This window comes from Candoia aspera, chromosome 2, assembly GCF_035149785.1.
Source record: "Candoia aspera isolate rCanAsp1 chromosome 2, rCanAsp1.hap2, whole genome shotgun sequence".
In the NCBI taxonomy this organism is placed as follows: domain Eukaryota; kingdom Metazoa; phylum Chordata; class Lepidosauria; order Squamata; family Boidae; genus Candoia; species Candoia aspera.
This window is the reverse complement of record NC_086154.1, coordinates 255,848,728-255,870,675: the sequence shown is the minus strand read 5'-3', so window position 1 is coordinate 255,870,675 and position 21,948 is coordinate 255,848,728. Positions and strand designations below refer to the sequence as shown.

Sequence of the window (21,948 nt, the reverse complement as noted above, 5' to 3'; positions counted from 1 at the left end):
CAGCTAAGATGGAATTAAGGGCACATCTTTGGGCAGATGGGATTTTGAGAGCGTTTCATTGGCGTACTCACAAAATGGCTGCCACGGTAGCATTACCAGTTCCAAAGCACCCCTTGGCCAGAAAGCAAACTGGTGCAGTTACTCAGCACGATTCCTTCAAGCCTCCAGGAGAATATTGCCTCCTATTTGCCATACTTAACTTTTCCTTAGCTACTTTATTTCCATCAGGGACCAGTTGCACATCCACAAACTGATGTAAATGGGCATGAAATGCCTCCCGCATCCAAAACCTCAAAGCAAATTTGTAAGAAGTTCCGTGGTGGAAAGAAACGTGAGAGCCTGCTTTCTAATCATCGAGGGAGAGGGTAACATTGGTTTTTGCGAATCCTGCACACGTCTGAGCTTCGTTTCTCTATAGATCTCTCTGGGCCTGCGTTTCACTCTCTTGCTTTTCTTATTTAATGATTGGCCCAGCCTCCAGAATAAACCCAGAGCCGCAACCAGCTTCATTTCCTAAGTATACCTTTGAGAATTTAGGTGATGCCTGGAGGTGATCACCCAGAAGGGAGATGCTAGAAGATGATGCATTGATTTATGTCAGGCTGCATCCCCGTGGCGTTGCTTTTAATTAAAGGAGGAAAATGAGAAAGCTGAAAGTCCAGCAGGGCAGGAACTTGGGGGTGGCCAAGGTGTGTCTGTCCTTACCACATAGGGAGCTGAAAGGCACACACAACTAATTCGAAAACAGCCCCTGAGTAATTTTTCCCCTCTCTGTGACACTGCCAAGGATGGCCAAGGAGCTGACGTTGGCTGTGGCAGGCAGCCGAGCTCAGGGCCAGGACAGACGTCAGGATCAGATGCCTCTGCTGTTTTATTTCCAGCAAAGAGCACTAATGGTGGAGGACAGCAGAGATGAATGCCTTAACCATTTAACAGAGCATTTCTCAACCTTGCTTACTTTAAGATAGGTGGACTTTGATGGAGTTTTTAAAGGTTAATAAAAGAACTCCAAGCAGCTGACAACAATCTTGCAAAGTAGAAGCGTGAACCAAAAAAGAAACTTGCACATTTAAGCTTAATTACGTTCAGAAATAAATTCAGTCTTCACACAGTAGTTAGATGAAAAGAAAAAAAGATCTACTGCATTTATTCAGTAGATCTGGATACAAGTAGTTTCATAGTAGAAAGCACTTAAATAATCACTGGTTCTTTGTAGACATTCTTATGGAAATATAAATGCCTGCATGCAAGCGAGATGAAAGGACGAGAGATGCGTTCTGCAGCACCTCCTGCTTGCAGGTCTGCCAAAAGGTAATGAAGATTGTTAATCCCCAAACCCAAGGAGGAGGAGGAAGTGGAAATCAGATGACCCACAAGCACAATAGAGATGAGTTTACTAGAAAGACCCCCTTTTGCTTATGAGACAATGCTGAGTTGACCCCTTGTAATTCCTACAGACTTCAACTCCCAGAATTCCCCAGCCAGCACAGCTAACTGCAATAATTGGCACACCATTAGATGCTCCAGATCTTGGATTTCTCCACAATCACATAATATATTGCCATCAGCCAGCAACCCCCACTTAAATAGATTCATTTTACACTTTGGTATCCACCTCCTCATCCTATTCATTGTCCTCCAAACTGTATACGGGAGAGTGCTTCCTGCGGCCATTTCTTTGGTAGAATTCTTAAATTGGTGAGCTCATTCCTCCATTTACTTATTCGATTCTGTTCTTTGGGCCCCTCTAGGGTTTTAGTTCTTGCCATAAAGCTCTTTCTAGATTGAAGTCGAATTGGAGGAGCATATCCGTTTAAAGGGTGACGAGAGTCAGTCTCTTGCTTGGTTCTTTCAGCATCTGCTTCTACTTCCCTTCTAATCTTAGGTGGAGCATTGCCTACAAGGGGATATAATTTATTAATGGGCATAGGTTTGAGGCATCCTGTCACTATGCGCATTGCCTCATTCACAGCGATATCTACTTGCTTCGCATGTGCCGATGTGTTCCATGCTGGTGCCGCATATTCGGCAGTAGAGACACTCAAGGCCAGAGCTGATACTTGTAGTGTAGCTGGCTGGGCTCCCCATGCATAGTTTGTCAATTGTCGGATGATGTTACTCCTAGCACATACTTTAGCCTTGGTATTTAAGCAGTGTTGCTTAAAAGAAAGCATTCTGTCCAACGTAACACCCAAATATTTAGGTGTTGGGCAGTGCTGTAATCTGTTCCCTCTCCACATTATATCCAATTCAACCCCTGCATCTTGATTACAAAGGTGGAAGGCACATACTTGAGTTTTGCTTGGATTAGGTTTTAAGTAATTATTATCATAATACCTCTCCAGTTCTTCTAGAGCCCGTGATAATTTTTCAGCACACTCATTGAAACTCGGTTCTTGTACTGTACATCCACCACTGTATTGTCTGCTTATATAAACATCCGCGCATCAGTCAGGGCAGGTTGGTCATTAGTGTATACATTATATAAAATCGGATATAATACGCTGCCTTGTGGTAATCCATTATTTTGCTTCCTCCATCTGCTATTCTTACCATTCAAAGTTACATAACACCTGTATTGAAGTAAACTCCCCATAACCCTGGTGAGCTTATGGTCTCCAGTAAAGTTGTCTATCTTACACAGCAATTTTCTGTGATTGACCGTAACATATGCCGCAGTAAGGTCAATGAATGCCACTCCAGTAATTAATTTTCTTTCATAACTGTCCTCTATGTGTTGTGTAAGATTAAGTATTTGTCCGCAACATGACCTTCCTGGTCTACAACCAGCTTGCTCCTTCATGATCTTTGCATCAAGGGTCTCTGCCATTCAATTAAGAATCATTCATTCTAATAACTTATAAAGATGGCATAAGAGTGACACTAGTTGATAGTTCTTTGGATCAGTTGGCTCCTTTCCGGGCTTCAACAAGGCTACCACTCTGGCCTGTCTCCAAAGCCTCGGAATCCTAAGTTCAGCAATACAGGTGTTCATCATTTGCTGGAGCCACTCCAAAGTATTAGGTCCAAACTATTTTATCTGTTCCGCCCTTAAATCATCAATGCTCGCGGCTCTGTTTTGCTTCAGACTTTTTATGGCTTCCTCTAATTCGAGTATTATAAAAGGGCACTGAGAAACCCGCCCTCTTGCATAATTTTCACATGGCCTGGGCTTCATATAATATCAATGGCATTGATGGAAAAGAATAATATAAAAGTCCTCACTATTCAAACTCCCGAATTCTCACTCACTTTGATATATAAGCCACCAGATACTACCTTTGTTTTTAATGAACCAGATAATTTTATATATTATCAGATAAATTTTATTATGGGTGATTTTAATTGTCATAGTGAAACATGGGGATACCCCCAGACTAATGAAGGTGGTGCACAACTTGAAGCAATGATTTTCAATGTATTAATGATCCGAAGCTGCCCGCATCCTTGCCAAGGCTCAAGTCAAGATTGCAGCTCCCTGTTCCTCAATGGCAGCTTTTAAGACATTTCTTTTTAAAAAGTTCTGGTTAGAAAATGATTGGGTCATTGAAAAAAAAACCCAGACATTTTAAAATAGAATAGAAACTAAATCTTTTCAGCAGAATTTTGCTTAGCAAAGAAAGAACACAGTCTACTTGAAGTGAACCCCGTTTGTTGTTTATTCGTTTAGTCGCTTCCGACTCTTCGTGACTTCATGGACCAGCCCACGCCAGAGCTTCCTGTCAGTCGTCAACACCCCCAGCTCCCCCAGGGACGAGTCTGTCACCTCTAGAATATCATCCATCCATCTTGCCCTTGGTCGGCCCCTCTTCCTTTTGCCTTCCACTCTCCCTAGCATCAGCATCTTCTCCAGGGTGTCCTGTCTTCTCATTATGTGGCCAAAGTATTTCAGTTTTGCCTTGAATATCATTGCCTCAAGTGAGCAGTCTGGCTTTATTTCCTGGAGGATGGACTGGTTTGATCTTCTGGCAGTCCAAGGCACTCTCAGAATTTTCCTCCAACACCACAGTTCAAAAGCATCGATCTTCCTTTGCTCAGCCTTCCTTACGGTCCAGCTCTCGCAGCCATATGTTACTACGGGGAACACCATTGCTTTAACTATGCGGACCTTTGTTGTCAGTGTGATGTCTCTGCTCTTAACTATTTTATCAAGATTTGTCATTGCTCTTCTCCCAAGGATTAAGCGTCTTCTGATTTCCTGACTGCAGTCAGCATCTGCAGTAATCTTTGCACCTAGGAATACGAAGTCTTTCACTGCTTCTACATTTTCTCCCTCTATTTGCCAGTTATCAATCAAGCTGGTTGCCATAATCTTGGTTTTTTTGAGGTTTAGCTGCAAACCAGCTTTTGCACTTTCTTCTTTCACCTTCATCATAAGGCTCCTCAGTTCCTCTTCGCTTTCAGCCATCAAAGTGGTATCATCTGCATATCTGAGATTGTTAATGTTTCCTCCAGAGATTTTAACTCCAGCCTTGGATTCCTCAAGCCCAGCTTGTCGCATGATGTGTTCTGCATACAAGGTGAACCCTGTACTCTTATGATAATAGTCGAATAAAAGCAAACAAAATTAAAGGTGGTGAAATTGGTTATTAAGATGCTGCTCTCATAGTCTATAAAGATCTGTAGACCCCAGGGTGGGGTGTGTCAATAAAACCCGTCAACATAAAAGAACAGTAAAGGGCAAATTATTCAGATCAAGGTTACGTATACTGAAGAGTCATTGACATGAGAGAACCCAGCAGGGAAGACAGGTTTGAAGAAAGTGTCGTTTGGGGTATGGGTGATGTAACCCACACATGCAGCCAGTCTTTCTGGCTGCGGAATTCTGGGAGTTGAAGTCCACACATCTTAAAGTGGCTGAGGTTGAGAAACACTGCTCTCATGGATCCTGCACTGAGCGGGGGTGTGGAGTAAATGACCTCAAAGATTCCTTCCAACTCTATGACTCTGTGATCATTTCCCCACTGCATTGCAAAAAGGAGTGGCTGATAGATAATTGTAGGGGTTGTTCTTTTGGAGCATCCTTGAATAAAAAAACATTACGGCTATGCCATGCTTTGGATTTGATTCCCCAAAAGCGCATTGGTGTGCATGTGACTCCTGTCCTCAGTTCTTTAAAGCAGTTGGGTTTCTTCCTGGTAATGCGCATCTACTTTCCTCTCCTGGCATTGCAGGGCTGTGGAGCCCTAAAAAGTATTGCAAGTTAGATAGACAATGAGCCCATTTGGCCCGAATAAGAGGAAAAACTTGTTAGATAAGCAGGAGTTTACCTGGAGTTTGGCAGCCAATAAATTATTTATTTATAAATAAATAAATACAGACAGGCGGGCGGGCAGACAGACCGACCTGAAATAGGCATCTCAGAAGAGTTTGGTGTTTTTGGAATCATCTCCTCCTCCTTTTCTTCTGGAAAAAAAAAGGGTGGCGTTTTTCCTTGCACAGCTTAAGAAATATTCTTGCTGAATGGGGGTAGGGGGGGACCATAAGTATGCAGAAAAACATTGGTTTCAACCAAAGAAATAACATAAGCTATTATGTAGGACCTTAATATTAATTGATTTACCTTTATAATGCAAATAATCTTTACAAGTGTGTCTGTGTGTGTATCTGCAACAAAAAATGATAATGTTGCTTTCCAGGCTCTCTGCCTGTTCTAGAGTATGCCGATAATACCTTTAAAATGTTTATTTATTATATTTATATTCCACCACAATCTCAAAGGACTCTTAGCAGTTTACAGGAAGTACAGTAGACAGTGAAAACATCCATGGTTGACCTAAAATAATACAACACACAAAATCAACCTTAATCATAGTGTTTCCCCCATCCCCTGTGCCCTCCAGAAGAGCTTGGAAAGGAGTATGGAGATAGCGTTGAAGAAGGAGTGTACGGGCAGTTACATAAACATCAGCTTGGAAGAGTGGAGGGGATGAGAAAGAACTCAGGATTGGGCTGCCTTGCTTATCTTGGACAGAAGAGGAGGGAGAAGGAAACTCTGCCTGTTTGTCCGTCAACAAATCATGGATGGACATGACTTTATTTCAGACAGACAAGGTATTTACCAGCAACACTTTAAGGCCAGGCACAGTCTCTAGGAGTGGAAGAGAAGGTTGCCATCTTCCTGGAGAACTCCCTTTTCCCCAGAAACAGCCTACTGGAACCCCCTGCTGAAATCTCAGGAGATCACTAAACCTCATGCGTGTTAGCGCTCTTCTTGCATGAAGCCATGCATGAAGTCTCATTAGATCTTGCACAAGCACACTGAAATCTCAGGTGGGATCTTGTGAGATTTTGGCGTATTTATTTATTCCATAATCTACTTGGAACTCCCAGTGCTTCACAGAAATAGGAAGGATACAGAACTAAAATGTCCATGGCATAGGTTTAAAACATCCATGAGAAATGTAAAATAACTGAAAGCAGTTAGACCCCCTCAGTGTAGTAATGGAGCTGTCATAGAATGAATTTATGTATCTGTATCATCTATATATCTATATCATCTATATATCTAGTACCGTATAAATCTTGCAGAGAATGTCCATCGTCAGTCACAAAAAGCCCACTGGAAGACCTCCAACAGAACCAATTTCTGGGACACTGAAGGGCAATCCAACTCTCAAAATTATGCTTTTCCATAAAGTCAGAACTGTTGCGAAACAACAGCATGAGCAAAAATGGGGTACTACCAATAATTCCTCTAGGAATTGTCCTTTAGCAAGAACTGTGGCTTATGTTTTTTTTTTTTTAAAGAAAGTTAAGAAAACAGCCTTGGTTATTACAATTGGTGGCTTCTTTTTTTCACCTCACAAAACGATCGTTGCAAATTATTGTGCCTCAGCCACTTCCACATTGAGAAACAGTTGTGTGGCATTTGTTCACCTGAAAGCCCCTTTTCCCAAAGTCTGTCTCTGGCTACTGCATTACACCTGCAAAGTATTTTTGAGGAACAAATAGAGCAGATGAAAGGTGAGATGCCCTTAAAATAATTCAGATGGCGCCTGCTGGTGATGCTATATTTTAAGAATCTGTCAGCATTTCCACTTAAATATCTGTTTTCAGTGGATTAAATGTTAACTGGGAAATATTTCATGTAGCTAAGTTGTTAGAGGAACATCTTTAGGTGCTGCTTTGCTATAAATAAGGATTGCTTTCGCTGAGCAGAAGTCCCTGAGAAGTTTGTTCTTTTTTGCTTGAATAGTATTTACAGTATCTAAATCTGCCTACATCAGACACCCAATGTTTTCTAGCTAGGGACAATTCAGCAAGATTCTGTTAATAGATTATTGCTCTTGATTTCATAACCATCTGAGACAGATGACTCACCAGAAGACTGGTCCTCCTTTCTGGCACAATTTCCATTTTTTCTCTCTTGGCCTTGGCCTTGGTATAACTCACATTTACTGCCAGTGAAGCTCTTTGAATTAGACCTAGTCTTTGCATACAGTAGAATGAGATGGTAGTCCTGAGATGGACCATGTATTAAGTCAGACTTCCCAAACCTTTTCTCTTCCAGTTACGTAGACTTCAACTTGCAGGATTTGCAGCTACAGCCTGGGTAGTTAAAGGATGCTGAAAATTGATCCACACATCTGCAGGGCACCCAGGTTGAGGAAGTAGATGTGAGCACAGCCAGCAAAGGCTGGTATGAAATCTTAGTTCTCAATATGTTAGCCCCACCTTTGTAGGTTCAGTGGTAGCCCAACCTTTGTAGTCCAGCTTTTGTATTACTACATTATGTAGCAGTCCTGTTTCTCAGTTGTCCGACCTGGGACATAGTATGTATAATCTTCTTCTTGTTGGCTTTGAAGAGAACTCTACTGATTCATTTTGATTGCTCATGTTTATGGGCTATAATCTTGTAGCTCTGTTTAGTATTTTGGGGTCCCCCCAGAAGATGGCTTTAACATCTTTTTTGTAAAATAAACGAAAAACAGTACACTAGATGTCAAGGGCCACCAATTTAGCTTGCTGGTTTCCTCTTTATGAAGTTACCTCTTTATGAAATCATGCAGACAATGGAAATCTGTGTTGCCTTTGTTCTTCATATGTGGACCTCAGCTGGACCTCTGGTAGAATCAGAACACAAAGCTAGTGAGGTTCACCTCATCCTTTTAACTTCCAGATCTGTTAGGACTACAACTGAAGGTCCCCCACCTACTAAGAAGTGTGGTGGGGTGTGTATGAGTGAGAGAGAGAGAAAGTGGACATTCTCTGTGGGGGCTCCCTCTCTCTGTCCTCTAAGCCAACGGTAGGGACTCATGTATTGCTAGACTGTTCATTATACCACCAGTGCTGTCTGGCACTCATCAATCTGATTTTCAGAAATCTTCGTTGTCTTTCTAATCAAGAGATTACTGACCTCCTTGTACTGGATAAAACATGGGCAACCACCAGAAAGTTCTTAGCAAGAGTTGTGGCTTGCAGAAGGCAGTTGATACCTCCTTTCCATCACTAATAGTTTCAGGTTTGATTTTCATGTACTAATTAATGTACGTTTTTGTATTGGCTTGGGAACATAAGTCCTTATTAACATTTTTAAAATGGTTGCCATCTTGACATTCAGCATGGGGCTGCTACAGGAATCACCAATTTATCCTACATTTTTAGCAGGCTTATTTAGAAAAGCAACCCTGTGAAATTGATGTATGGGAGATGCTGACTTATCCTTTGTGGTCCTTATCCACTTCAGCCAGTTAATGATTTCCCATTCCATCAACCCCGTGCCGAGCTTCTTCCTGCTCCCACTTGTCAAGCCTGGCTCAGCATTGTCCATCTGTCGCTTCTTGAAAAGCAGCCCCTGTGAGTGACAGTCCTCAATGGCTTCTCTCTATTGTCTGCTGCAGAGGGTGGAACAATAGGTTCTGCTTTCCGGTCACGTTTGCAGCAAGAGCTTTTGCCTTTTATTTCTTTGGGAATCAGCCCGGAACTTCACAAAATGGAGATTCTCTCTGCTCCCCCCCTCCCATTTGAAGAGCAGGCTTCATCAGTATTGAGCCTTTGTCTACGCCCCTTGTCCGCCCCCCCCCCCCCGCCTTTTGTTTGTCGACCTTGGCAACAAGAGGATTCTCCGTTTGGCCATTGTTCTGGCTTCCCTGCTGTAAGTGCTCATGGAAATTGCCAGTAGTTCCTGCCGGAGTTCTGGGAGCGAAGACGTTCCCTTGGAGGTCTCCAATTAAAAATGTGCAGACTGTTCGCTTCCCCCCAGGAATTGAACTTTTTGCACATCCCAATGCAAAGTGATGGAAAGAGAGAAAGGAAGGATTTAACATTGCTCTATGCTGTTGGTTGTGTTGCATGTCCTGTTTCTGGTTGCTCCTGCAATGTCGGGCCTTTCTCCCCAGCCCAAGAGTCTGAGTCATGCATTTGCAGTATTCCATATTCAGTCCTATGTTGGTATGCTGGGTGGTAGAACTTCTGTTGTGAGTTCTGAATGAGAAATGCAGAAGTGGCCCATTTTAGCATTGGGTAGCTACCGATGATGACCATGATGATGAATCGGATGTATATCCTCTAGGAGTTCTAGGCAGCATGTGTAACCATGCCTCTTCCCATTTTTCCTTATGGCCACCACCATGTGAGGTTGATGCGCTAAGAAGCAGAGGTAGAGACTGGCCCAAAATCAACCAAAGAGGTTCTAGGGCCAGGCAGGCTTTGGCATTAGGCTGTTCCCCCGTTCAAACTTGAAATAAGGAAGAATTTCCTGACTCTGATAGTTGTTAACTCAATTGATATAAGAAGCTGTTGGATTAGCTGATAGGTCTGTATGAAGCTCTGATGTCGTGTTTCATTTTGGTGGAGCTTTCAGTGAAGCACCCAAAGGCCCTGTGTAATGGTTGCCTATTCTAAAACACTATCAGACTCATGAGCAGGAATTCAAAGATACCTGATTTATTAAAGAATAGTATGCAGGATCACAGAGAAAGCTGACAATGATAAAAGCGCACCAAATGCAAACTAAAAACCCTCAGTGCAAATGAAATTCCTCCCCCCCCCGTAGAATCTTCCCAAGTTCACAATCCCAGGTGCTCCTAACAGTTTCTGATGGTCTGCAGGAAAAGTCCTTGAGCAGAGCACATAACCCAAACACATTCCATTGAAATGAACATAGATACAGAGCTTGGTACAAGGTTTCACAGCAGCTCCCTCCCAAACAGAAACGCGTGTCAGCGCCATGGCATGTGAAACGTTACGATGCATACTGTCATGAGTAAGGATGGCGAGCAGGGGGCTCCCATCCAGACTGTCAAGCGCATGCGTAGCACTGAGGAATTGGTCAGCCATTCAAAGAGACACAGATCGGGACCGCCTTAACCCTTGGGGGTTATATGTCTGGGTTTTCCCATGCTTCTTCAGTTTGTTAGGATTCCTGTTAAGTACTAGCAATAAATATTAGAGACCAGTGCAATGTCTCAGTGTGTTTCCTGGTTGTTAGGACATATACTGTACATTGAAACAGTGAACATGACATACTGCCCCCCCAAAAGAAAGGAAAGACTAAGCAGCAGGCTTCAAAGGGTAAGCAAGGTGGAAACGGCGAACTAAATCAGGAGCATTAACATGGGCAGACACCCATTCAGGATGAGGAAAGTGTTTCCATCGGACCAGATACTGGAGGATGCCTCGAAGCTTGCGAGAATCAACGACCTCCTTGACCTCAAAGTGCTGTTGGCTGTTAATCACGATCGGAGCAGGAGGAGGAGGTTGAGGATGCCAGCGGGAGGAGTGGTGGACAGGCTTGAGCAAGCTGCAATGGAAAACAGGGTGCAAGCGTTTCAAATTGTGAGGCAGGTCCAATTTAACAGTAACTGGATTGAAAAGACCAACAATAGGGAAAGGACCAATGAACTTGGGAGCAGGTTTTTTAGTGGGTTGTGACTTGATAAATTCGGTAGATAGATACACCTGATCCCCAATCTTGAAGTTGTGTTGCAAGGAACGATGCTTATCGACTTGAAACTTGTAAGCAGCCTGGGCATCAGCCAAAGCTTGTTGAATCACCGGCCAGGAATCAGACAGCTTAACAACCCAGTCCGATGCAGAACATGTTTGGGAAGGGGGTTGTGGCAGTTCAGGGATGAGAACAAAGTCGTGACCAGAAACCACACAAAAAGGGGTTTGCCCGGTACTTTGATGGACAGCATTGTTGTAAGGCACTTCAGCAAAAGGTAGTAACTCCACCCAGTCGTCCTGATGGTAGTTAATGTATGCTCTAAGGAACTGTTCAAGAGTGGAGTTTAAAATCTCAGTAGAACCGTCAGTCTCAGGATGGGAAGATGTGGACAGTGCTTGTTTGGTGCCAATTTTAAAAATGATTTCCAAAACTGGGAAGTAAACTGTGTCCCGCGGTCACTGATCAAACGGGAGGGGCTACCGTGGAGGCGGTAGATGTGGATGAGAAATAGGCGCGCCAATTGCGGGGCTGACGGGATGGGTGCACATGGAATGAAATGTGCTTTTTTGGAAAAAAAAAATCTTTTACAACCCAAATGACAGTTTTCTTCTGACTGGGAGGAAGATCCACAATAAAATCCATAGAAATCTCATCCCAGGGACGGGACGGGCTGGCCACTGGCTGTAGAAGCCCCTGTGGTTTCCCCCTCTTACGTTTTGATATGGCACAAACAGGACAGGAAGCAACATAGTCTTTTACATCACGTCTCAAGGTAGGCCACCAGAATTGACGACGAACCAAATGCAATGTTTTGACAAAACCAAAGTGTCCAGCAAGTTTATCATCATGGGAACGCTGTAAAATCTCAGCTCTTAAAGTTTCAGGCACATAAAGGCGGTGTTCCACCCACGCCAGACCGTTTTCAAAAGAAACTGTGTCTTTATTAGGTAGCAACTAAGTGTCAGATTTCAGCACCTGGAGAAAGTCCTCCTGTAACTGACAAGGAACTTGCACTTTCTGCTTCCCAGACTGGGCTGGGGGCGGGGTTCCCTGCGTGCGGGTCTGGCTCCAAGTGACAGCAACTAAACCCAGTTGTGGTTCAGTGAGAACAGTCCCAACCACATCTGCCCCCTGGTCAAAATCCTGAGGTAAATGCGACAAAGCATCGGCCAGAAAGTTTTTCTTTCCTGGGTTAAATTTTAACTGGAAGTTGAAACGACTGAAAAACTGAGCCCAGCAAATTTGTTTAGGACTGAGATGCCGGGGTGTGTGGAGGGCTTCCAAATTCCTGTGATCAGTCCAAACCTCGAAAGGGCATTTAGCGCCTTCAAGGAGGTGATGCCAGGCTTCCAAAGCGGCTTTTACAGCAAACACCTCCTTTTCCCAAACATGCCACCAGCGTTTGGTTTCAGAAAATTTCCTGGACAGATAAGTGCAGGGTTTTAAGTGATTTTTAGAATCTCTCTGTAACAAAATAGCCCCAACTGAGGAGTCAGAAGCATCAACTTGGACCACAAAGGGACGTTCAGGATCGGGGTGCTGTAGAATAGGCTCAGCAGTGAAAAGGGATTTCAGTTTTTCGAATGCTGCCTGGCATTCAGGCATCCAATTCAACACTGCTCCAGGATGTTTTACCTTGCGTGTCTCCCCCAAGCCCTTGGTATGGAGTAAATCAGTGAGGGGCAAGGCAATCTCAGCAAACCCCTGGATAAATTGGTGATAGTAATTACTGAACCTGAGGAAACTTTGCACTTGCCTCCGGGTGCGGGGACGTTCCCAACTTAAAATTGCCTGAATTTTTGCAGGGTCCATTTCAATGCCCTTGTCAGATACCCGATAGCCCAGATAGTCAAGTTGGGTCTTGTGGAATTCACATTTGGAAAGTTTGGCATAGAGTTTGGCATTTCTAAGCTTGCGTAACACCTGTTTGAGGAGGCGTTCATGTTCCTCCTCGGTTTCAGTGTAAATGAGAACAACATCTAAATAAACCAGGACCCCTTTAAACAAATGATCATGTAATACTTCATTAATCAATTGCATGAAGACTCCGGGCGCCCCTGCTAACCCAAAAGGGAGAACTTTGTACTGAAATGAACCCAGTGGGCAATTAAAAGTAGTTTTCCACTCATCCCCAGCTCGTATGTGGATGCGCAAATAGGCTTCGTGAAGATCGAGCTTGGAGAAAATCTTGCCCTTAGACAAATGAGCTAACATGTCCTTCATGAGCGGAAGAGGGTACTTGTTGAGAATTGAGACGGAATTTAACCCTCAATAGTCCATACAGAGTAGAAGCATGCCATCTTTCTTTTCCCGGAATAGCACAGGGGCCCCAACTGGGGAATTTGCAGGTTCAATAAACCCCCTTGACAGATTTTTGTCAATAAAGTCTCATAATGCCTCAAGCTCCTTCTGAGTCATTGGATAAATTTTTGGCTTGGGCAATTGAGCATTGGGAACCAACTCTATTGCACAGTCCGTTTTCCGGTGGGGGGGGTAGCTGATCTGCTTCCATTTCCCCAAATATGTCTGCAAAGTCTTGGTATCGATCGGGCAAGCCTTCTAAATGTGCCAAGCGAGGGTGCGGCGTGGCGATCGCAGCCCTTCCAACCCCCGCACGTGCAGCTCTCTCCGCTTTAGGAGCTTGGTAAAACCCATCTTTAAAAGTCACAGTTCTGTGTTCCCAGTTTATATATGGGCTTCGATAGGTCAACCAGGGGATCCCCAGAATTACCAAAGGATTGCCAACAGGTGTTACAATGAATTTTAAAGTCTCACGGTGGCTGCCCAGTTGCATTGCAACAGTTCCAGTGAAATGGGTTGCCGCCCCCCCCCCACCATTGAACCATCCAACTGTGTGAAGATCAAAGGCTGCTGGAGGGGGAAGCTAGGCAGGTCCAAAGCAGCAACCAGATCAGGGTGAACCTGAACACCCAAAATTCATTGTAACACCTGTTGGCAACCCAGAGTCAACCAAAGCCCAGACCTCTGTAGTTTTTGCGTGGGAGCCCAATTTCACTTTTACTGCTAAAGTGGGACAGTCAGCACTCACCATCCTCGCGCCCATCCTCCTCCACCTGCCCGCAGGCGCTCTTCATGGCAGGTGGCTGGCATTTCCTGCTGGCTCCTTAGAGTCGTCTTCAGCCTCTCTCGAGGAGTAGAATACTTCCTCAGCGTCGGCTGCGCCCTTGGCTGCTGTCATCTGCCACGAGGGGGGGGGCAATTTGGCCGGCGGCTTGCCCGCTCAATCTCCAGCCTTGGCTTTTGGTCAATCAGCTGCTCGATGCCCTTCCTTTCCGCATCGGAGACACTGACCCCTCGCGTAGCGCCGATCTCTCTCCTCATCTCAGGCTCTATAGCTTGGCCGGGGAGCAGTCGCAGCACTTCGGGGTGCCCTCATGGTGGCGGGTGGTCTTTCAGATCTTCTAGCTTGCATGAAGATATGCTGAGCGTGCTCAGCCTTGCCTGCCAGACAGATCCATTCGTACAATGACTCTGGGTCGTCTCTACACAACGCCCACCGTAGGACGTCCTGGTTGAGTCCCTCTTTAAACTGTTCTATTAAGGTTGACTGAGACTAGTCGGGGATTTTCCCAGCTAGAGCCTTAAACTCCAGGACGTAATCAGCTACAGACATCTGGCCCTGGGTAAGATCCTTCAGTGCCTTCTTAGCTCTTGCCTTGGCCAGAGGATCCTCAAAATGCAGCTTTAACACCCACATGAATTCCTTGAAATAATCAAGTGCAGGGGAATCAGCCTCACTTAATTGAACATACCAGTCAGCTGCTCGACCCTTCAACTTGGTGGCAATGGCAGTTATCTTAGCCTCTTCGGAAGGGAAGTATACTCCAAACTGCCTCATGTAACTTTTAGCATTAGTTAGAAAGAAAGATAACTTGGTTGGATCCCCGTCAAACTTGACAGAAAAGTCTCTCACCCCCACTCCGGTTGGAGCGGAATCGGCAGTGGCTTGAGTGGTGGGCCCCAGGTTTCAGTAGCTTTCCCTCTACAGGGCGGGGGGGGGACACTGGTGATCAAGCCCTGCGGGGTGGAGATTCATCCCGGAGCCGTCTCCAGCCCCGCTCCGCCGGCGGTCCGGATGGGAGGATGGGGGATGGTTGCGTGAAGCTGGGATCTTCTCCGCGCCTCCCCTGCCCCCCCAGTGACAGAGACAGGTTTCTTAGCATGTACTCCATCAATTCTATTTTGGCCTCCATCACTCTTAGCCTTTCAGGGGTTTGAGATTCCTCCCTCCCTCGCGTGTTAGGCTGTCTCTCTGTTGATACCGTGGTAGATTCTACATCTGGGGTCAGCGGGAACCGATACTTCCAGGACGCCTGGGACGTCCCTGGCTGGGGTTCTCCCACTTCATCCCAGGTGATCAACTCTGCGGGTGATTTGCTGGGTGCCGGTTGCTCTGGTTCTCCCCTATCAGATTCCTCCACCTCAGGACTGGAACTCAATTCCACCCGGAAATCTGAAGGTTCTGGGGTGAGGCTCAGTTCTCTGCTCTTGACCATCGACTCGGGCATCAAGGTAGCCGTCTCCTCAAGTCCCCCGGTCGTAAACTTTGACTCGGCCATCGTTAACTATTTTCCCTCACAAGAAACTAATCTTGGTAGGAGCTAATGGTACAATTTTGGTGATTCTCAGCTTTATGTAATGGTTGCCTATTCTAAAACACTATCAGACTCATGAGCAGGAATTCAAAGATACCTGATTTATTAAAGAATAGTATGCAGGATCACAGAGAAAGCTGACAATGATAAAAGCGCGCCAAATGCAAACTAAAAACCCTCAGTGCAAATGAAATTCCTCCCCTCCCCCATAGAATCTTCCCAAGCTCACAATCCCAGGCGCTCCTAACGGTTTCTGATGGTCTGCGGGAAAAGTCCTTGAACAGAGCACATAACCCAAACACATTCCATTGTAATGAACACAGATACAGAGCTTGGTACAAGGTTTCACAGCAGCTCCCTCCCAAACAGAAATGCGCATCAGTGCCATGGCATGTGAAACGTTACGATGTATACTGTACTTTGAAACAGTGAACATGACACCCTGTTTCACAGGGTTTCTTGGCTTTTTCCCAGACAGGTGTTGAGAACAGATTCATTTGTGAAACTTCTCCGGGAGGTGAGCAGCACATGCTTCTCTCTCACCCTTTTTGGCCAGGAAGTGAGTGGTGTGTACGGGAACATCCTTACCCACCTCCTCCAGGCCTGCTTGCCAAGAGAGATTCAGTGACAGCTTGCATGCACTTCTGCCAATACAGGGGAGGAGGCCCTGGTCTGAATCTGCTTGAGGTCCGTTGAATGGTTTTGTCAAGCCAATGGGTTGGCATCTTTGCTTCAGTGAAGTAAAGGTAGTTAGCTCTGTGAATTGAAACAAATCTCAGTTGCTTTGCACAGGGCTTGTTAGTTTGCCCATTGCACTAAGCCTTGTTTAAATGATTGTTTCAATTGGTTTAATAAAACTGTAAAAAGCAAAAAGCAAAATAATGAATGCAAATAAAGCAAGATATTTTAAAAAATAAAGCAAGCAAACCAACAAAAGGAAAATAATATATCTCTAAACCAAATAGAACAATTCAACTACAACAATAATGACCCCTAGATAGGACTTTTTTACAATTCAGTTTTTAAATCACAAATTGAACCTTGATCGCACAGAATCATATTGACTAGTTTTTCTTTATAGCGACGAAGAGCCGGCTCTAAGGCTGAGAGTAAACACATTTCACTAACCCAATCTTTGATAATTGGCATACATACAAGCATCTTTCCAGGAATACATGATGGTCTTTTTGGCTACAGTCCAAGCACAATATACCCAAAGTTCTTCATAAATAGTCAATTTCCAGATTTTTGGAATATGCTTTTGTGGCACATTGACACCTTTAAATCTTGACTTGCTTCCAAGAACCAGATTTATCATAATACAAAACTGCAAGGGAGATGATTGAAGCATGTTGTGGAGTTAGTTAGTGGAAAACATATGATATCAAGCCAGACCGCTCATCCAACAGAGGGTGCCAAGTTGTCTAGTAGGTAGGGTGGGAAGAAAAACCAAACACAAGACGGTTTACACACTGTTTATATATATACAGTGTGTATGTGTGTGTAGAGAGAGAGAGGGGGAAAGAGAAAGAGAAATAAGAGTGAGTGTGCTTGATACTTTCTCAATAAAAAAATACTTATCTGAAGTTCCTGGATTTCTTACTTGCTTGTCTTATTCCCGCAGTGGGGTAAAGCTTGATATGTGCACAAATGTACTTTCACATTCATTGCATCTCTAACATAAAAAGGCTGACAATTAGCCCTTTTAAAACATCTGTTGAGTCCAGAAGAACCCCCCTCGCCCCCAAAATCAACCTTCTTTTAAGATCATAACACATATATTTAACAGTTCTTAAAATCCAAAACAGGTGATTTTTATAACTGGCACTAATTTAATTAATGCATTAAGGGATGAAATATGCTCCTCAATTTGTTTCAACATGGCTGATTGAGTAAACCATAATTGCCAAAATAGACAGTGTATGTAGGTCAGGGTTGATCTGCTGGGTTCTTGGTATTGTCTGAGCTTGGCTGTTTTCCTACAGATGTTTCATTTCCAGACTAGGTAACATCATCAGTACGTAGGAGAGTGGAATTTGCTGGTTGTTTATATATGGTGTAAATATATATGTATGTATGTTTAGTAGCTTCTTCCTTGATAAGGATATTGCTTCCTTCTTGATTATTTGGTGCTGTACTGGTGCTTCGGGTGCTTAATTTGAATACCCTAATCAAGGAATTATCAAGACACCACACCCCAACCAATACTGGCTGGGCAATTACTGTGTATAAACAACCAGCAAATTCCACTCCCCCATGCAGTGAAGATGTTGCCTAGCCTGATAATAAAACATCTGCAGGAAAACAACCAAGTTTGGAGAACACCAAGAATTGAATTTGAATTATTGATCAAGTGGATGTCAGTCTTTCTCTCTGCTTCCTGGGAACTTGCTTGTCCTCACTGAGCAATTTGTAACAGTAGAAATTTCTCAGCCTTGCATGTAGAAACCATGAAACCTAGGAACCTATTTTAACTGTTTAGATGGAAATGCAGAATTATAGAAGACGGTGTTGATGCATTCATGAAGATTATGCTGCCCCTGGTTTGGCACAGTCATGTTAGTTGCTAGGCCTGTTATGAAGGATGGAAAGAAGATCGGTGTACAATCAGAAAGTGTAAGTTTTGTGTGAGCTGGAGCCCTTGACTCTACAGGTTTTGCTAAGGGGAAGGCATGGAGTCTGTAATATCTCAGACACTGACTTACAGTTGTTTGTTTTCTTTTTTCTCTCCCCACCTTAGGACACCTCCATTCTTGGTTCATTACAGAGGGGGATGGAAAATTCCTCCGTGGCTTCTGCCTCTTCTGAGGCAGGAAGCAACCGGTCGCAGGAAATCGAGGAGTTGGAAAGATTTATTGACAGCTATGTTTTGGAATATCAAGTCCAAGGCTTGTTGACCGAAAAAACCGAAGGGGATGAAGAGAACGAGAAAACGCAACCCAATATCTCGCAGGTTGGTAGTGAACCTGGAGCGGGTTTTCCCCACTGGTTAAAAACAGAAAAAGAGGTCTAGTGAGAAGAACAACAATAACACTGCAGACCTGAATAAGAGGTTGGGTATTTTTCAGATAGTTCCAAGCTGTATGTTTTAAATCAGGCATGGATTAACAAGCAAACAAACAAGCTTCCTGGTCTCCAAAGGCTGCGAAGGAATGGTCAGTTATGGCATCAGTCACCACCAATTGGGGCAAATCTTCTGGCTCTCTAGGAAGATCTTCATAGGGATAAGAGTCAAGGGTGGCATATTTGTCAGATCAGTCACCAAGAATCAGACCTGACTCAGGGACCTCTAAGGGGCAAAATAAAGGGCTTAATTTGAACCCCTGATTACTTTCTGTTATGGGAAGGCCAGACATGGATCATTGGCTTCCTACAGCTGGCTTAAGAGCCAGTGTGGTCCAGTGGCTAAGGTGCTGGACTAGGAACTGGGAGACCATAAGTTCTAATCCTCCCTTAGGCATGAGAGCCAGCTGGGTGACTTTGGGCTGGTCCCTCTCTCTCAGCCCAACCCACCACATAGCCTTATTGTTGTGGGGAAAATAGGAGGTGGGAGCATTTTGTATACCACCTTGAGTTATATGAAATAGAGGCATCTGACTTTAGCCTAGCCTAAAGCCCTGGTCTCCATCCAAATACTAATGAGATCTGACCCCACTTAGCTTCTTGAGGTCAACCACAATTGGTTAAATAATGCCACCTGCTATCTGGTGATGCCCTGGAGGTGCTGGCAATTTCTTGGGGGTATCCCATCCAAGAACTAACTAGGCCAGACCCTGCTTAGCTTTCAAGTCCCAACAAGGTTGGCCAGGTGTAGCCACCAGTTGAGACAGGTGTATTCTGTGATGGTTTTCTTGCAAAGAAAGAAGGTGGGCCTTTTTTTCTGAAAAAAGCAACAACAACTCTTTAATTCCCATCCTGGTGCATTGCTGTCACTGCTCTCATATATCTCTCTGGTTCCAGTCAGAATCATCCTCTTTCTTTTTTAGTGGACGGTTGACTGTAATGAACAAATAGAGGGCAGTGTGTCCAGCTACAGAGGCAAGGGGTCAGCATCTCATAATCAAAACCAGGTAAGAGAAATTGGATTTTTTTACACAGAAAAACATCCTTTGGTGCATTTTCTCCAACGACTGGCTTGGAGGTTTGTCTCCAGAAGAAGCATTTTTGAGCAGAGCAAGCAAGTTCTGGTTAGCATCTGCCTACATTTCACTCTTATTTTCAGTTTCTGTGTCAAGGAGCCTCAGTCTGTAGTCTGTGCATCATCTGTGGTCCATGGAGGGTCCATCAGGTGGCTAACACAGCTCCTTGTGTTTACTGCCAGTCACTTGGCTCACAAAAAGAGGTCAGTGGCTGAAAACAGGTTCACTGAAGGATACAAATTATAGTACAAATTCCTGAGTACTAAAATTCAGGAAATTGACAATAGTGAATTATTGTTCTTGTTGTTGTTGTTGTTGTTATACACAACAGTGTGAAATCACAGCTGCCAGTTCTTTAGCTGGTGTTGGCCTTCATTTGCATCGAGTTCTTCCCAAGAACCTAGGATGTTGTAATGTATCGGTGTAGTACATGTGCGCATCCAAGCAGTGTGGCCTTTTGTAATTGACAGATGGAAATTTTTGTCAATGCGCAGATTTTCTAAGTGCCGTCCAAGGATTTTTGGTATGGCACCCAGCGTGCTGATAACCACTGGGACCACCACGGCCGGTTTATGCCATAATCTTTCAACTTCGATTTTCAGATCTTGATACTTTGTGATCTTCTCCAACTCTTTGTCATCTATCCTGTTATCCCCTGGTATTGCTCCATCAATTATCCACACTTTCTTCTTTTCAACCACAGTTAAATCTGGTGTATTATGCGCCAAGGCTATATTCAGAAATCTCACAATTTTTATTATTATTATTATTATTAGAGTTTTATCCCACCTTTTTATATATATACAATATATATAACTCAAGGCGGCCTAGACCTTGAGTGCAGCTACCAACTGTGCTGGGCTAAGTGTAACTGTGATCTCCAACAAGCAACCCCAGAAGAAAAGTGTGAATAGGAAATACCACAAAGAATATCTAAAAATGGGATTTTATTGGGCTACAGATTCATTCACCCCTAGACCCTTAATGCTCAGAGATGTCTACTGAAGAACATTCTTGGCCAGCAGTTGGTGCTAAAAGCTGTAAATATTATGACATGGGGTACAGAAGATAATTCCAAAGATAATTAATTAATTAATTTGGATGATAGTTTTGGTGCAACATTTATGTAATGACCAGAACACTCAAACATTCACTCAATGACAGTCTTGAGACTTTTGTCTAACTGTTTAATGAAGTGAAGCATTCGATACAATGTAAAAGTTGTGAATAGCAATTCCCGCGCGTTCTGCAGTTTAAAATCATACCTCATTCCTCCCCTTTCTGCCCTCCAAGGCATGTACCTCCCCATACCAGCAGATGGCTTGAATGGTATGCTAGCTGTTGACCTTGGGACGACGTATCTAACCCAAACAAAATAATTCACACTCCAGTCAATGTCCCCCTTCCCACTGGCGACTTGCAGTCTGCTGACTCGGGTTTCTTGAAGCTGGATGCGAGTCCGATAAAGCTGTTCTGGGAACATTTGATCGGGGAGTCTGACAACTTAGTTTGAGAAGGCCTTTAAAAATAGAGAAGATGGGAAGGCCTGCAGAATTGCAAGCGTAACCCTTCTCTCCTTTGTTAAAAAAATGCGAAATCTCCTGCTTTTAAACACAAAACCATAGGAAGTGGGTGTCTGTTTAATTGGATGGTCCCTGCATTTTCTAGATGCTTATCTAGAGGACCCTGATTGCAGACCTTGAGACGTATTGTTTTCTAAAAGAATATTCTTATTATTTCTGAAGAAGAATATGCTTCTTGCCCCAGACCTGACAATTTGCCATTTCAATTGAGTTTCTCTACAGTGTGATCTCCTGCTTTCCTTCGATAATCTTTCTTTTGCCTTTAGAACAATTTTCTACCCAACATCAGGGTCCACAGAGTTGGCTAAGCCCCAGACTAAACAAATGAATCAAGCTGTAAGAATTCAACCACTGTAGGTTGTAAAACATGGTTTGTGGATTAGCATAATGTATGAACCAAGCCACTAGAACATGTTCAACAAGCAGTGATTAAGTAAATCCTAGCTTGGCACAATTTGTGCACCAGGCCAATATTGACCATCAAAATCATTAGGAACAATTTGAAAGTTGGTACATTAATTTATTGGGACATTCTAAATCATGGCATAAAACTTTGGAAGACGGTTCAGTGGCTTATTTGAACTACAGTGGTGCGCTGAATGAGTGGCAGTTACTGCATGACCGGTCCTTGTGCTTACTGCTACCACAGCAATCCATAGTCACATGATCACCATTTGTGACCTCTTGCTGGCTTCCCCATTGACTTTGCTTGTAGGAAG

General features: G+C 43.9%; 2 protein-coding genes across 3 annotated transcripts in view; one reads left to right on the top strand and one right to left on the bottom strand.

Annotated features, from left to right (window-relative positions):
- SMAD7 (SMAD family member 7) overlaps positions 1–21,948 on the bottom strand; it is a 290,040-nt gene that overhangs the window by 79,739 nt on the left and 188,353 nt on the right. The window lies entirely within an intron of this gene.
- Positions 1–21,948, top strand: part of CTIF (cap binding complex dependent translation initiation factor) — a 152,203-nt gene that overhangs the window by 27,494 nt on the left and 102,761 nt on the right. The window contains exons 2-3 of one of the 2 annotated variants that reach the window (XM_063295839.1): positions 18,248–18,460; positions 19,494–19,577. In XM_063295839.1, coding sequence (XP_063151909.1) covers positions 18,281–18,460; positions 19,494–19,577 — 264 coding nt within the window. In that variant the 5' untranslated portion in view covers positions 18,248–18,280. The remainder of the gene's footprint in view (positions 1–18,247; positions 18,461–19,493; positions 19,578–21,948) is intronic. The other variant, XM_063295840.1, reaches the window with a different exon arrangement.